The sequence below is a fragment of the Protopterus annectens genome, chromosome 2.part0 (assembly GCF_019279795.1).
Source record: "Protopterus annectens isolate FY-2018-M chromosome 2.part0, PAN1.0, whole genome shotgun sequence".
Taxonomy (NCBI): domain Eukaryota; kingdom Metazoa; phylum Chordata; order Ceratodontiformes; family Protopteridae; genus Protopterus; species Protopterus annectens.
Window position 1 is genome coordinate 1,267,796,283 of NC_056728.1, and position 13,600 is coordinate 1,267,809,882.

At 42.0% G+C, this 13,600-nt stretch overlaps 1 protein-coding gene across 1 annotated transcript in view; it reads right to left on the reverse strand.

Moving 5' to 3' along the window:
• The window catches only part of IFT74 (intraflagellar transport 74), a 2,643,271-nt gene that overhangs the window by 112,316 nt on the left and 2,517,355 nt on the right, over positions 1-13,600 (reverse strand). The window contains exon 19 of the mRNA XM_044061439.1: positions 4,145-4,205. Within this exon, the coding sequence (XP_043917374.1) occupies positions 4,145-4,205 (61 nt within the window). The remainder of the gene's footprint in view (positions 1-4,144; positions 4,206-13,600) is intronic.

Below are 13,600 nucleotides of genomic sequence, written 5' to 3' on the forward strand. Positions count from 1 at the left end.
CATGGACTCCCATTAAGCCAGGTGCTTCGAAAAACGCCCCCCGACTGCCTCCAGAGAGGAGCAGTCGGGCAACCCCTCAGGGCTGCTGCGTGGGTCAGTCAGAAAAAGGTTCCCGAGACCCAAAAGTTTTCGGCCCCCCTCTGCCTCTGGGCTGGCGTCCACCTTGTCCCCCTCTGCCTCTGAAGGATGAAGGGTCTGGAGTGTAATGGGGCTGCTTAGACTTCCGGAACCACATCTTTTGTCTTCTCTGGTTCCTGGAAAAGGACCTTTGAGGAGCCGAGAAGCGGATTCTGATGGCAGACAGCGTCTTCCCGTCTTTCTCGCTCTGAACCAATGTGTCGAGGACGGTCTTCCCAAACAGGGTAGAACCGAAGGGTGCGTTCGCGAAGGACACCTTGAATGGTTCTGAAAAGTCACAAAGCTGGAGCCAGGCGTGACGCCTTAAGGTGATGCCGGACCCGCTGGCTCTAGCGGCCCCTTCTGTGGCATGGGAAAGTAGCCGCATAGACGTGTTTGAAACAGATTTTAGACTGGCCATACGAGCCGAGAAAGTCCATTTGTCCTCAGCCGACATGGACTCAGGGGGAGACTCAGCATATTTTTTCACCAGATCCTGCTGAAGTCTAATTACATGGGCCAAATAATTCAGCGCCCTTATGGAAAAGGTAGCTGAAGCAAACATCCGCTTCCTGATACGATCAATCGTCCGAGACTCCTTATCAGGGGGATGGACCGAGGAATTATCCTGGGCCAGTTCCTTCTTGGTGGCTGCCGCAACCACCATGGCATCTACCATTGTGAACCTCCAAGCCATCCTATCCGCAGGGGGGCTAAGAATCCTATCTGGCCTCCTGGGGATTGGCTCTACAGTGTCTGGTTCCTTCCACGGCCTAGTAGTGATGAGGTCAACCAGGGCGTCGGCCGGAGTGGACACCCAAGAGGTAGACGGGCCTGCGTTGAAAGCCTCCAGGAACACCGACTCGTCCGAGGAAGTTTTTTGGGCTGACCACCCCCTCTTTTGGTGAAGCATTTCCATAATGTCGCCAAAGGAGACGTCTTCGGGGGGTGACCTGGGGGAAACCTTCCCCTTCCTCCAAATCGGCGTCCTCCGTAAGGGACTCAGGGGAGTCCAAGTGCTTCCTCTTACACTTACGTTTGTGAGGGACCTCCTCGATGAGGATGTCCGAGAAGGGCTCACCAACAGGGTCATGTTCCGCCAGTGGAACAGGCTGGGGCATCAATGCAGGCTGTCCCTGGGACTGGACGATGGAAGACAAGCCCAGCTGCAAGGGAGTGGGGGTGGATCCCGAAGAAAGAGTAGGGAGTCTCAAACCTCTCAAGAGAACCCTCTCCACTATGTCGAAATTCGAGAGTGAACCAATCTCTCTGGGTTCTGTGGTTAACACCCTCGGATCCGACATGGGGATCGGCGTAGGAGCCGAAGCACTTGGACCCGAGAGGGAAGTGTGCTCTGACCGAAACGGAGCCGAAGACACACTGGCCCCCTCAGATCCGACACACAGCTCTTGGCCCAGAGAGTTCGGATCCAAAAAGGGATCCGACAAACTCGAGGGCATGGTCGGCGTTGAGGTAGCGATAACCATCGGCCCTGACTCCGAGACTCCTCGGATCCAAAGGCTCCGAAACACGATAGTGGATCGGAGAAGGAGCTATCGGGGCAAAAAGTGGGGCTGAACACCCCCCCCCCTCGGAGGGGGGGATGCAGCAGCACTCCCATCTGCAGTTGGGTTTAGAGAAAGCGATGCATCATCTGGTCCATATCAGCGTCGGAGAGGCTACAGGTTGACCATGAAGAGGCCGCCAAAGCTGGCCGGGAGGGTCGCCGCGACGACCTTGAAGATGGTCGGGCCTCCTCCTCCGGCTCCAGGGAGAAGCGTGGAGAATGGAGCCAAGGGGAGGAAGGCCCAGAGACCTTCTGGGGTGAGGAGAGCAGCTTGGCAGGCAGGGCCAAGGGGGCTGAGTCGGCCCGCCGCTTGTGGCTTCTATGCCTCTCTTTCTCTCTCTCTTTCTCCCTCTCTCTCTCTTCTCTTTTTTTGAGTCCCTCTCTCCCTGGGAAGAAGTGGGAGGTTGAGTCCCAGCCAGGGGTGGGGGGACAGCAGGCTGAGCAGCCGGAGCCACGGCTGTAGCCACTGAGGGAGTGGCAGAAGAAGCCGACTCCGTGGGTAGGAGACCCGCCAGAATCAGCTTATTCCTCCTATCCCTCAGGGCCCAGGGGTTAAAGGCTGTGCAAATCTGGCAGCCCGAGGTCAAATGCGGTACCCCCAGGCAGAGGACGCACTGAGTGTGGCCATCAGCTGGGGATAGCTTATGGCCACACTCAGTGCACTTGGAAAAGATGGCCTTTGGGGGCTCGGCCATGATTTTTAAACAAAAAAACACACATGCCCACACAAACACCTAAGGGAAAGGAGGGGCCTACTAGGATTTAAACTACGAGGGAACGAGGGAGTAAATCTCAGGGATTTAAACTATAAAATTAAACTAACCACACACACTAAAAACTAAGAGAGATTTTAGGCAAAAAACACTTACAAATCACCTGAAACGCTAGGAACTCAAAAACTCGTGCTTGACAAAGCCGCAGCAAACGAGATTTGTGGATTGGAAGGAGGTAGCAGGGTATTATGGGTAAGAGGAGGAGCTTGGAGATCTCTAGCTTGGAAAGCTGCCGGCTCGGATCCAGGTCAGATCCGATACCCACAGGTTGATGACCAAATGAAGTTAACTACTTCAGATAATAAATTTTCCCAGACAAAACACTTTAAATAGTACTTTAAACATTTAAACAAATCTTCTCACCAAGGAACCAAGAACCAAAAATGGAACACATGGTCACCAACAAGCACTAAAACCTACTTTATTCAACTTCAGTAAACCTTCACTAAAATCCGTTGAGTGCTTTCATCCCAAATTACACAGGACTTCTTCAGAACAATGATAATACCTTAACCCCAAGCTTATATGCACTCCACCCATTGAATTAAATGTAATTAGTACAGATATATAGTATAATTATAAGTTAACCACCATAAAATCCAACAAGTTAAAATAAAATGCTGTTTAAATTATCCTATAATATTTTTTAACCTTAATACACTGTTAATACTAACACATTCATTGATTCCAGGGAATCTAGTGGCACTGCATCTTAACTGCCATTTTAATTCAGCAATATTCAAATTTTCATCCAATATAAATCCTTGCTTATCCTTCAAAATTTGCTCCACTACAAAAAAGCCGAACCTATGCTCCTGATAACTTTTTAAATGCCTGTACAGGACATTTGTCAGCTTTTTATTTTTTATACCCGTTAGATGCTCATATATTCTGCCCTTAAATTGTCTACAGGTCTTCCCAATGTAAAATACTGGACAAAACAGACACTTTGCCATATAGACCACATTTTTACTTTGACAATTGCAGTGCCCTTTTATGTTGATGTCCTTACCACTGAGAATAACCCTACTACCAGTTACCAAAATATATGGACATTGTGTGCACATGCCACATTTAAAACTGCCCACCTTTTTACTCCTAATCTCATATCTTGGTATACCAGATTCCATAATATTTTTGAATGACCTATCCCTCCTAAATACAAAGGTAGGCCCATCTCCTAGCAATCTGGCTGCATCCATTCTGCTCCTATCTCAACAATGTGGAACTCAGTGCCCAGCTTCAAGAAATCAGTCATGTGAACTCAGAACAAAGCTAGAAAGTTGCACTTCCACAGAAGAAAATGTGTTTATGGAATCACATAGCGCACTTGAAATATTTCATGCCAAGTGGTACCATGAAGAAAATTAGTGTAAGTAATGCAAATACCTACTGCATAGCGACAACCTGTTAAGTTGCTCAATGATCTTTTGTTGTCAAGAGGTCTAGACATGAAATGTGCAATTTAAGTTTATAAACTATTTATAATGTATGACTATGTTTGCTCAGATGCTATATATGTCTGTATGCTCATTGCTGCCCCTTAGATATGGTTCCACAGGGTTACTCCACATGATCTATGCAACTGTCGTACTCAATTTATATCCCCTCTCTCTAAACAGAATGCCTGTAAAATTAAAAATGTATTAAAAGTGATCATCACTTTTAACTACAGCTCAAAGGATACAGTCTTTCATCACAAAATTGTTTTGTTCATGGTGTTGCCACTTCCGCTCCAGATTTGTAAGCTGAAATCACAAAAAGAAGAAAGAAAGAAATTAAAAAGGTTAACAAGAAGCATTCTACACCTCTTTTTTATTTGATGAAAACATTAATGGTAAGGCTTAGCAAATCCTTACACTGTAGTAATAGATAAGATCAGAGAAGGTTAAAATAATACAGCCTGCAATAACTGCATAACCTTTATCTTTTAACAGTCATGTCCACAACATCTAGAATTAGCTCAGGAAGTTTCTATATTTCTACAATGGTTAAGTGAAAGAAATGAAAAAGGTTAACAAGAAGCATTCTACACCTCTTTTTTATTTGACAAAAACATTAATGGTAAGGCTTAGCAAATCCTTACACTGTAGTAATAGATAAGATCAGAGAAGGTTAAAATAATACAGCCTGCAATAACTGCATAACCTTTATCTTTTAACAGTCATGTCCACAACATCTAGAATTAGCTCAGGAAGTTTCTATATTCCTACAATGGTTAAGTGAAAGGGCACGGAGAGGTTATGCTTACAAATAAAACAGGGCAATAGAAGCACAGGTACTTCAAATGCCAGACTATTGTTCTACTAGGATCTAAATATGTAGATCCAGTATCAGTGAACATGCTGGAGGAAAATATGAACAAAGTTATATATGAGTGCCAGTAAATGACAAAGACTATGGCATAATGTTTGGAAATATCAAAATAATGTTAAAACCAAACAGATATAAGTAACTGGAACAGAAAAGTGTTCACATTAGCAACAATATTATTTCTTTATTGAAAGTGCATCCCTCCAAACGAATAGTTTATGAAATTAGTTTGTGTGTATTGACTGGCTCAGAATGGATTGCTAAATGCTATGACGATGTCAAATACTGGCACATCTTAACAATCATAAGCCTTCTGTGACTCAAACTGGTCTGAATTCTTTCATTTTCAATCCTGTCTCATATTGTGAACTTGCAAATAGCCAAAACATTGTTAAAAACATCCCATACAAAGTAATACATATTCTGCAAAGTTACTTCTCTAGTAGGTCCAAGGTGTATAAGTCTCAGAATTTTATTTTCTGTTGTTTGCAGGAAGGTTAATTTGGTACAATGATTGGCAGTAAATACTCGGGTCTGGAATACACTGTGAACTATGTTTTGTCTTCTCTCTCTAGTTAGCAGATAGGAAATTGTGTGTGAGACTTTTAAGTTGAGTTAATATTTAGTTATGCTCTTAAAATTGTTTTTTTTTAATACTTTTCCCCTCTATATCTGCTGACCACTAAGACCTTCTTCCATAGATCTTGAACCCATTCTCTCTTGATGTGGGGAGGAGTATCCAGCATTGAGTGACACCTAACCAGTGAGGGCAGCATCTAAACAGTAAGGGGAGGAATTTGTCCCAACAGCCTATGGGTCTAGCTTCACGCCTTACCCCCCAAGAACATACCCATGTTTCAAAATGGAACCTAATCTTCTCTTATCATAGGAAACAACACAGCACTGTGCTCACTACTCCAGTCTATATCGTTAAAAGTATATGCTGGGGGGGGTCCATATATGGCCTAACCCCACCCATAGGTGGCTATTGTGAACATCCATGTCGCCATGGCAGCTTGTTATGTGCTCCCTATGTGCATACATGCTCGAACACATGCACAAATGAAGTCTACCATCACCAGTTTGACAATACCAAGCTCAAAGCTTCATAAATTCATACACTGTCAAGACGTTAATGACCCAGGGGGCCCTTCTATGCCTAGCCAAGTTTTACTGAAAGAATAATGATGTCCTATATCCAAACAGGGACATCAGTGCCAGGCTCAGTGTAAATTTCCTATTACCCATCCACTGATCCAGGTTGCACTTAAGCTGGGTAATAGACAAAATCAGCTTCACATAGATGAGAAAGCTGTTCCACATGTCTCCTGGACACATATTTGTCTCTCCAGTATATTCTGTTTAGGTCACAGACAAAATTCAAGTCCTTGTATTTCTGGTACTATTTGACTTACAAAAATGCAGCAGATGCGTAAGTGTGGGATTTGTGGATACCTTGTAAGCCAGGCATAGATCACACTTCAGCTATCTATAGAAGAATAAGTACAGGGAAAGGACTTTAAGGTGCTCTGCGTAAGGCAGGTTGTTACATCTCGTATTCTTTTTGTAAGGAGCCTCTGAGGTCATTCTAGTTGCTGCATATGCTTGGTCAGGTAAATACCGAAGGGAGCATTGTAGTCTATGACTGGTCTGCTAAGGGTAATTATCATGTCCTCTGATTTGGCTGACATTCATGACCATACAGATCTCTGTCTGAAAGGTGCTGAAGGCCAGTCTGAAACCACCCTTCCATTTCCCTAGGGTGGGTGCACTGATGCAGGCCACTCACGTCCCACGCCGTGGCAGGCTCTTCTAGCACTCAGGCTGCTAGTCAAACTCAGGTCACCTGGGTCATCCTAAAGGCTTTATCCCTCTATGCTACACACAGCATGGCTCAAAAGTAAGTGTGTTTTGATCAAATGTTATTCCTAAATAGTCTGTCACTACAGGAAGGGGTGTACCCCAGAGAATCTTTCACTACTAGATTTAGTGCTAAGACAAGTCTCTCTCTTGGGATTCCCTAAATCCCTAAAATTACCACTGTTGATTTTTGTAGTTTAATGCAAACCTTTTGCACCACAATGCAGTGAGTTATTTTCCCCATCAATCCAAACATACGCTGCCCTTTTTAAGTAAATTCATTCATAAAATAAAACTTTTGCTATGTTGATGTTAACAGAACTCTCACTGAACTCTATTCTTGCTGATGTAAACCCAAGGATATAATGTGGGGATGTTTCCATACACTTCAATGGATGTACCTACCACTCTGCATGCACATTTCAGCATGTGGATACATTCCCAAGCCACCCTCATAGTGACGCCACTGAAGTATAAATTAGATTCATGTGGGAATGTTCTTAATAAAAAAAGTTTACAAAGCTTTTTATTAAGAAACTACCCACATAAAATAAATATGTTTGAGGGAAAATGCATCTTGGCACTTAGGATATTGAATATCATTTCCCTGTAATTCTAGAGAATATTATCCAAATCTAAAGAAGTCATTGTCCTCCTTACAGTCAGCATTGATTCGGTCAATTATTGAATATAATGCCCACTTTGGGGTGTACCTTACTACAAATATCAAACTAGAAAGAGTCCACAGGTTCTTAAATAAGAAGACCAAAGGCTTAATAACTATAAGCTATCAGAAAAGACTGAAAGTACTGTCCTTATATTCAGTATTTGCTGATGGGATATCTATGGCTTGTCATCTGAGCCATTAGGGACCCAGTGGTCTTGGATCATTTCTGTTTATAAAAATCAAATCATCCCACAAATACCATAAACAAGGATCTAAATATTCACCAGCAGATAAATAAAAAGGTGGAGAGATAGGATCATTACACAGCGTCTTACCTACCTCTGGAATAGACTTCCACTGCAAATTAAGCAGTGTAAGACATTATCTTCAAACAAGAATTGGATGACTAAATTTATCCCTGGCTTGACTGGCCTGTCCCTCCATGAGACAGGTGGTTCAGTCTAAGGGTGGGTACTGACAAGGCATAAAAGCTCGTAAGACTTAAACTGCCTCACATTTCTTATGATCATTATGTACATATAAACTATTTTATTAAGTATTAGTTCTGAAGAAGGCTGACATTAAAGATGCTTAACTGAAATGTAGTCCAGTAGCAGGAGTTATTATTATGCCTGTTCTTTTTTTTTTTTTGTTAAGTCAGAAAAAGACATCATTATTGATAATTGGAAAGTGAAGGAAATGTTGAATTATGAAGAATAGGTGATACACCATTTTATTTCGACTAAAAAGAGGAGTCAATATTAATGAAATTCATGAACGAGAACATGTTGTTAAATATGAGACATTTGGTATCTTTCTTTGTAAGATGTAAAAAATGCAGGTGTAGTAATAATAATAATAATAATAATAATATTTTTATGAGAACTAAATAGGAGTTATTGTTCTTTGAGTAGATGTGATTGTAATTCTGGAAAAGTGGTTTATTTAGCATCCTGCTGTACCTACAATACATTTTATGTAGGGAAAATTGTTAGGACGTTAGCTATTAGTATTGAACATCTTAATGCCATTTAGAATAAAGCAATGAATAATGCTTTAAGCAAACTTGCTATGGTGTACAATGGTTTTAAGAAACTTTTATTTTATAATTTTAGAGTTTGTACAAGAGACTTTACATGGTAGAGATACTGATGCAGTTTTACATCCCAGAAAAGTTGTTTGGCAAATCAGAATAAATGCCAATTTTCCACCGGGTTTAAATGAAAGCATAAATATTAAATGTCTTTCGAAATACCTTTGGCATCAACAAGCTTAGAACAGCTAGCTGAGAGTCAAGTAGCAAAACCTACAGATTTAGTTGAATTCAGTACTGCGTAAACATTAAAGTTAGTAGAAAAAAGTACTGTTTAGCATAATCTGCTCCAGTAAGGCACACTTAATAGCCTTTTTACCCCAATACACCACCTCCTTGTAGCTTACAAATCAAATGACTGGACATTGTGGATATGCAATTTCCTCACTTCTCTGTAGCAAGCTTGGTGGATATATGGGCATCATGAGACAATGTAGCGATCGTCTCATGTTTACTGACAGTCACTTAATCCTTAAAGAAGCAGACACAGTATGCAAGAGGTGTACTTGCACAATGAAACTGGACGCTAAACTCCCACAAACAAGTACATATCAGATTGTCTAAATCACCCACACAACATCCACTTCACATAGAACACAACACACACACACACACACACACACACACACACACACACACACACACACACACACACACACACACACACACGCACACACTAACATATGCTGAGACACTTAAAAGCAATCTTCTTAAACAACCAAGATCTCCTTGACCACTCATTTTCAAAGCTATGCCTCAGCAAGCCCAAAGGCACTAAGGAAAAACAACACCCAACACCATGCATACTGTCACTCTCAGTGGTGCCCCAATCTCCTAGCTCCTAAGGCAAGCATATGCACTTCCAATGTAAGATATACTGATGCCCCTCTAACCAGGCTGAACAAGTAGAAGATAATGGTTAGCTGCTTATCTGGAGGCAGGATCCGTCAAAGCACGCACATATCCAAGTCATTACACCACAGGTATCAGTAAGAGTCCATCATTGCCCATGCAGGTATAAATGACCTGAGACGTATCTCCCTGGACTATATGAAGAGAGGTATTATGGAGATATCAGACTGTGTGTTTCAGGTTGGTATGAGCCTAGCGCTGAGCAGCATATTACCGTCACCGAGGATGATGCCACAATATCAACAAAAAATGATTGATTTCAACAACTGGCTGTCTTTCTGGTGTCATTCTAAGGGGATCCAATATTTGTCAGCTTGGGAGGACATGGTTAACAGACCACATTGCTTTGTCAAAGATGATTTGCACCTCTCCCCTCTAGGCTTTCAAATACTGGCTACAATTTTGTCCAGCCCCATAGTGCCTTTTTTAGGCGATGCCAAATTGACAAACCTACCGACATAACAAAATCAACTCCATTAAACCTCAAATGTTACTGCTCAATGCCAGGAACCTAAACAAAAAACTACAATCCATCCAAGTCCTCCTCACACTTGAGAATACAGACATCTGAGCAGTTACTGATACATGGTTTAAAGTGGCAGCGAGTACCCCTGCAGTGCAAGGTTTCAGTGCCTTCCACACTTTTAGTCCAGTAGCTCCACAGACAAGGACTAAAGCAGGAGGTATCTCAACACAGATCAGTAACAAGCATACCTCTAGCATGGTCAAACAGGATGATGATGATGTGCTGGAGTCCCCTCCACAAGCAGATCACCACAGACAAAATCCCATACCATATCTTCCATGTCCATGACCTCCCATGTCCCAAGAAGCTCACAATTCATACTTGGATCTACTGGAGACACTTTACCCCACTACAAACTGGAAATCCTACATGGCCTCGAATCTATAAGCACAGATTTCTGGACTACGTAAATAGAAACACCTTTGACCAAATAGTGAATACACCTACTAGAGAGTCCAAGAGGCTCCAACAGACTGGACCTTGTGCTTACAAATATGAGACCCTGCACCCCTCCAATGTCTCATCTTCCCTGGTAAGGTCCGACCATAAAGCTGTCTCCTTCAAAATCAAAATCAACTCCACAACTCCATTAAAACCAGTAATAGTTAGGAAGTATTTCAAGACAAATTACATTTTATTAAGTAATGGACTGTCAAAATTCTATGCAGCCTCCAAACTTAGAGAACACAGCAGCCTGTGCTCAACTGCTCTCAGAAACACTGTACAACCATGTCAATGGCTGTGTAGAGACTGTTGTACCTACCAAGGACTACCACTCAGGTGGCATCCCAAATTAAACAGAATATACAACAAAAGGAAATAATTATGGCAAAAATCCGGAAAGGTAATTCCCATACAGATAGAAACCCACCCGTCAAAGTAAATAGGCAACTAGGAGAGCTAATTAGGTCAAGAAAAGCCAACACTGAGGTTAAGACAGCCTCCCAGATGAAAAATAACCTAAAGCCTTCTACAGCAATGTCAGAAATCTCAAGGGCAGCACACAGCAATGTGTTGAACTGGTGGTTAATGGTGCCACATTCACTAAGAATGGCGATACCGCAATCCTGCTACCGGACAAATTCAGTTCCTCTCAGCCCCAACCACCCCCTCAAAAATCCCCTCAAATATAACCACTACAACTATAACTAGGGAGCATGTACTACCTGCACTCACTAAAACGAAGAACATGGTCTCAGTGGGCCCTGATAACATCCCAGGACGCCTCCTGATAGTCTAAAATATGACTTAGGACCCCTGGAGTCATTATTAAACTATAGCCTTAAAACAGGCTTTATGCCACATGAACAGAGGACTGTGATGGTCATCCTCCTTCATAAGGGAGGGCCTTCAACAAATCCTGGAAAATACAGACTCATTAGTCTGACTTATCTTATTTGTATAGCCATGGAAAGAATTATGATGGAAATTATCGACAAGGACATAGGACACCTCCAGACACTGGCTACATCTCAGTTTGGCTTCTTCAAAGGAAGGTCATGCTTACTGAATCTGGTGGACTTCTTTGAAAAGGTCACTAAGGCAATGGATAAGAGAAAATGGTGGATACTGTCTACTTAGATCTGACTAAAACATTTAATACAATATCCTACTCAGGGATTGTCAACAAACTTATAGAACTAAGTATAAACCCCTTGTAACACACTGGATAACTAGCTGGCTCACTGATAGGACCCAAGAGGTAAGTATCAGTGAGGCCACCTACAAAAAAGCATGTCACCAGTGGAGTGCACCAGGGCTCTGTGCTGGACTCATTCCTCTTTGGCATCTACATCTCAGATGTCATGGCAAAGTCAAAGACCTTTGGCTAACCAAGTTTGCAGATGACCCGAAATTGGGAGGAGTTACTGAATCTCCTCAAGATGAGTACAACTGTCTGCCTTATTGTGCCTGTTAAACTCAATTTTATTGCTGTTTTCACTGTTTACAAAGCTCTTTTTGTTATCTTCACTGTTTGTTAAGTATTTGCTGTTATTTTTTTGATGTTGCAAAGCAACCTGCTCTGCTTGTTCTGATTAAAATAACCGACTTGTTAGCTGTTTAAAACATTCTTTACAGTCTCCTTGCTGTTCTTCTGCTGTTTTAAACATTTTTTAGTCTCTCACTTCTATTTTTCTGCTGTGTTAAACATTTTCTAGGTTCCAGCCAAAACTATGGTAGCTTTAGCATAGTCCAGATACAGGTTTGCTGCATCTGTGATCTGTTTGTAGTGGCTGTTTGTTCTGAGCATGTTTTCCAGGCCATCTTGGATTGGAAGGGGCCTTTCTGCACTCTAGTGATAGGACTGTGTTGGTTGGAACCTGCCTGGTGGAAGGTGGTTGGTCTAGTGCCTGGAGTAAGCATCCTCATTGGTCCTTTTGAACCTTTTTAAAGTTTTTTTTTTCCAAGTGCTTAGCTTCTGGTATTTAAGTCCTGCATTTGAACAGGATTCTGCTTGTCTGTACCGAGCTGAACTGAGGTGGGCTACAAGCCACAACTCTGAGCTGAGACACCAGACAACTAGAGGCTTCTGAGCTTCCTAAAAAACATAAGTTGCCTGTTTCTTTTTTTATTTTATTTTTTTTGCTTATTTATACTATTTAATGCCCTTTTTATTGCCCGCTGCCTACTTTTTTGTATACTGTGTACTAAACTACACTGTTATACTGCAATTGTCTGCTTTACTGTGTCTGTTAAATCAAATTTTATTGCTGTTTTCACTGTTTACAAAGCTACTTTTACTGTTTAAGTATTTGCTGGTATTTTTTTGCTGTTGCAAAGTAACCTGTTCTGCTTGTTCTGGTTAAAATAACTGACTTGTTAGCTGTTTAAAACATTCTTTAAAGTCGCCTTGCTGTTTTTCTGCTGTTTTAAAAATTTTTAGTGCCTCACTACTATTTTTCTGCTATGTTAAACATTCTCTAGTGGTTCCCACCGAAACTAGGGTAGCTTGTAACTTTAGCATAGTCCAGATACAGGTTTGCTGCATCCAGATCTATTTGTAGTGGCTGTTTTACTCTGAGCACTTTCTCCAGAACATCTTGGATTGGAAGGGGCCTTTCTACACTCTGGTAAGATGACTGTGCTGATTGGAACCTGTCTGGTGAAAGGTGGTTGGTCTATGGCTTGGAGTAAGTATTCTCACTAGTCCTTTTGAACCTTTTTTAAATTTTTTTCAAGTTTTTAGCTTACATTGGAGCAGGTTTCTGCTTGTTTGCTCGTTGCACAGCACTGCACACTGCTTCTCAATTGTGCCCCATAGCTGGACAAATTAATTCAACAGCTTTCCCTTCGAAACAGCTGTAGCACATTAGTGTAGCCCTCATCCTTAATACTTTGTCAAAGAAATACTGTTAGTGAGCTGAAACCTATTAAACTACCAACAACAAAAAACCCAGGCAGAAATACCCATCCACTGAGCTCATCCTTGATCGATCCTGAAAAGCCCCCCTTAGTGATAACAGTCTTCAACCTAGCTGGACCACCCTTATTTCTCCTGCAAACCTTGTTGACCTGGATCTCTTGAGGCAGTACAGCAATTGCCTCATGTACACCAACAACCCTCTACTAATAACTCACTCTAGTACAGAGTGTGTGAAATGTATCTACACCAATAATCTTGAATTCATGCTCTCTCGCACTCAAAACAGTAACACAGAAGAGGTTGTCAATCCACCCACCACTACACATGTACATAGTACCACTACTCATGCACATAGTACGCATCTAACACAAAAATCAACATATGAGGAGGTTCTCTCAAAAAAACCTA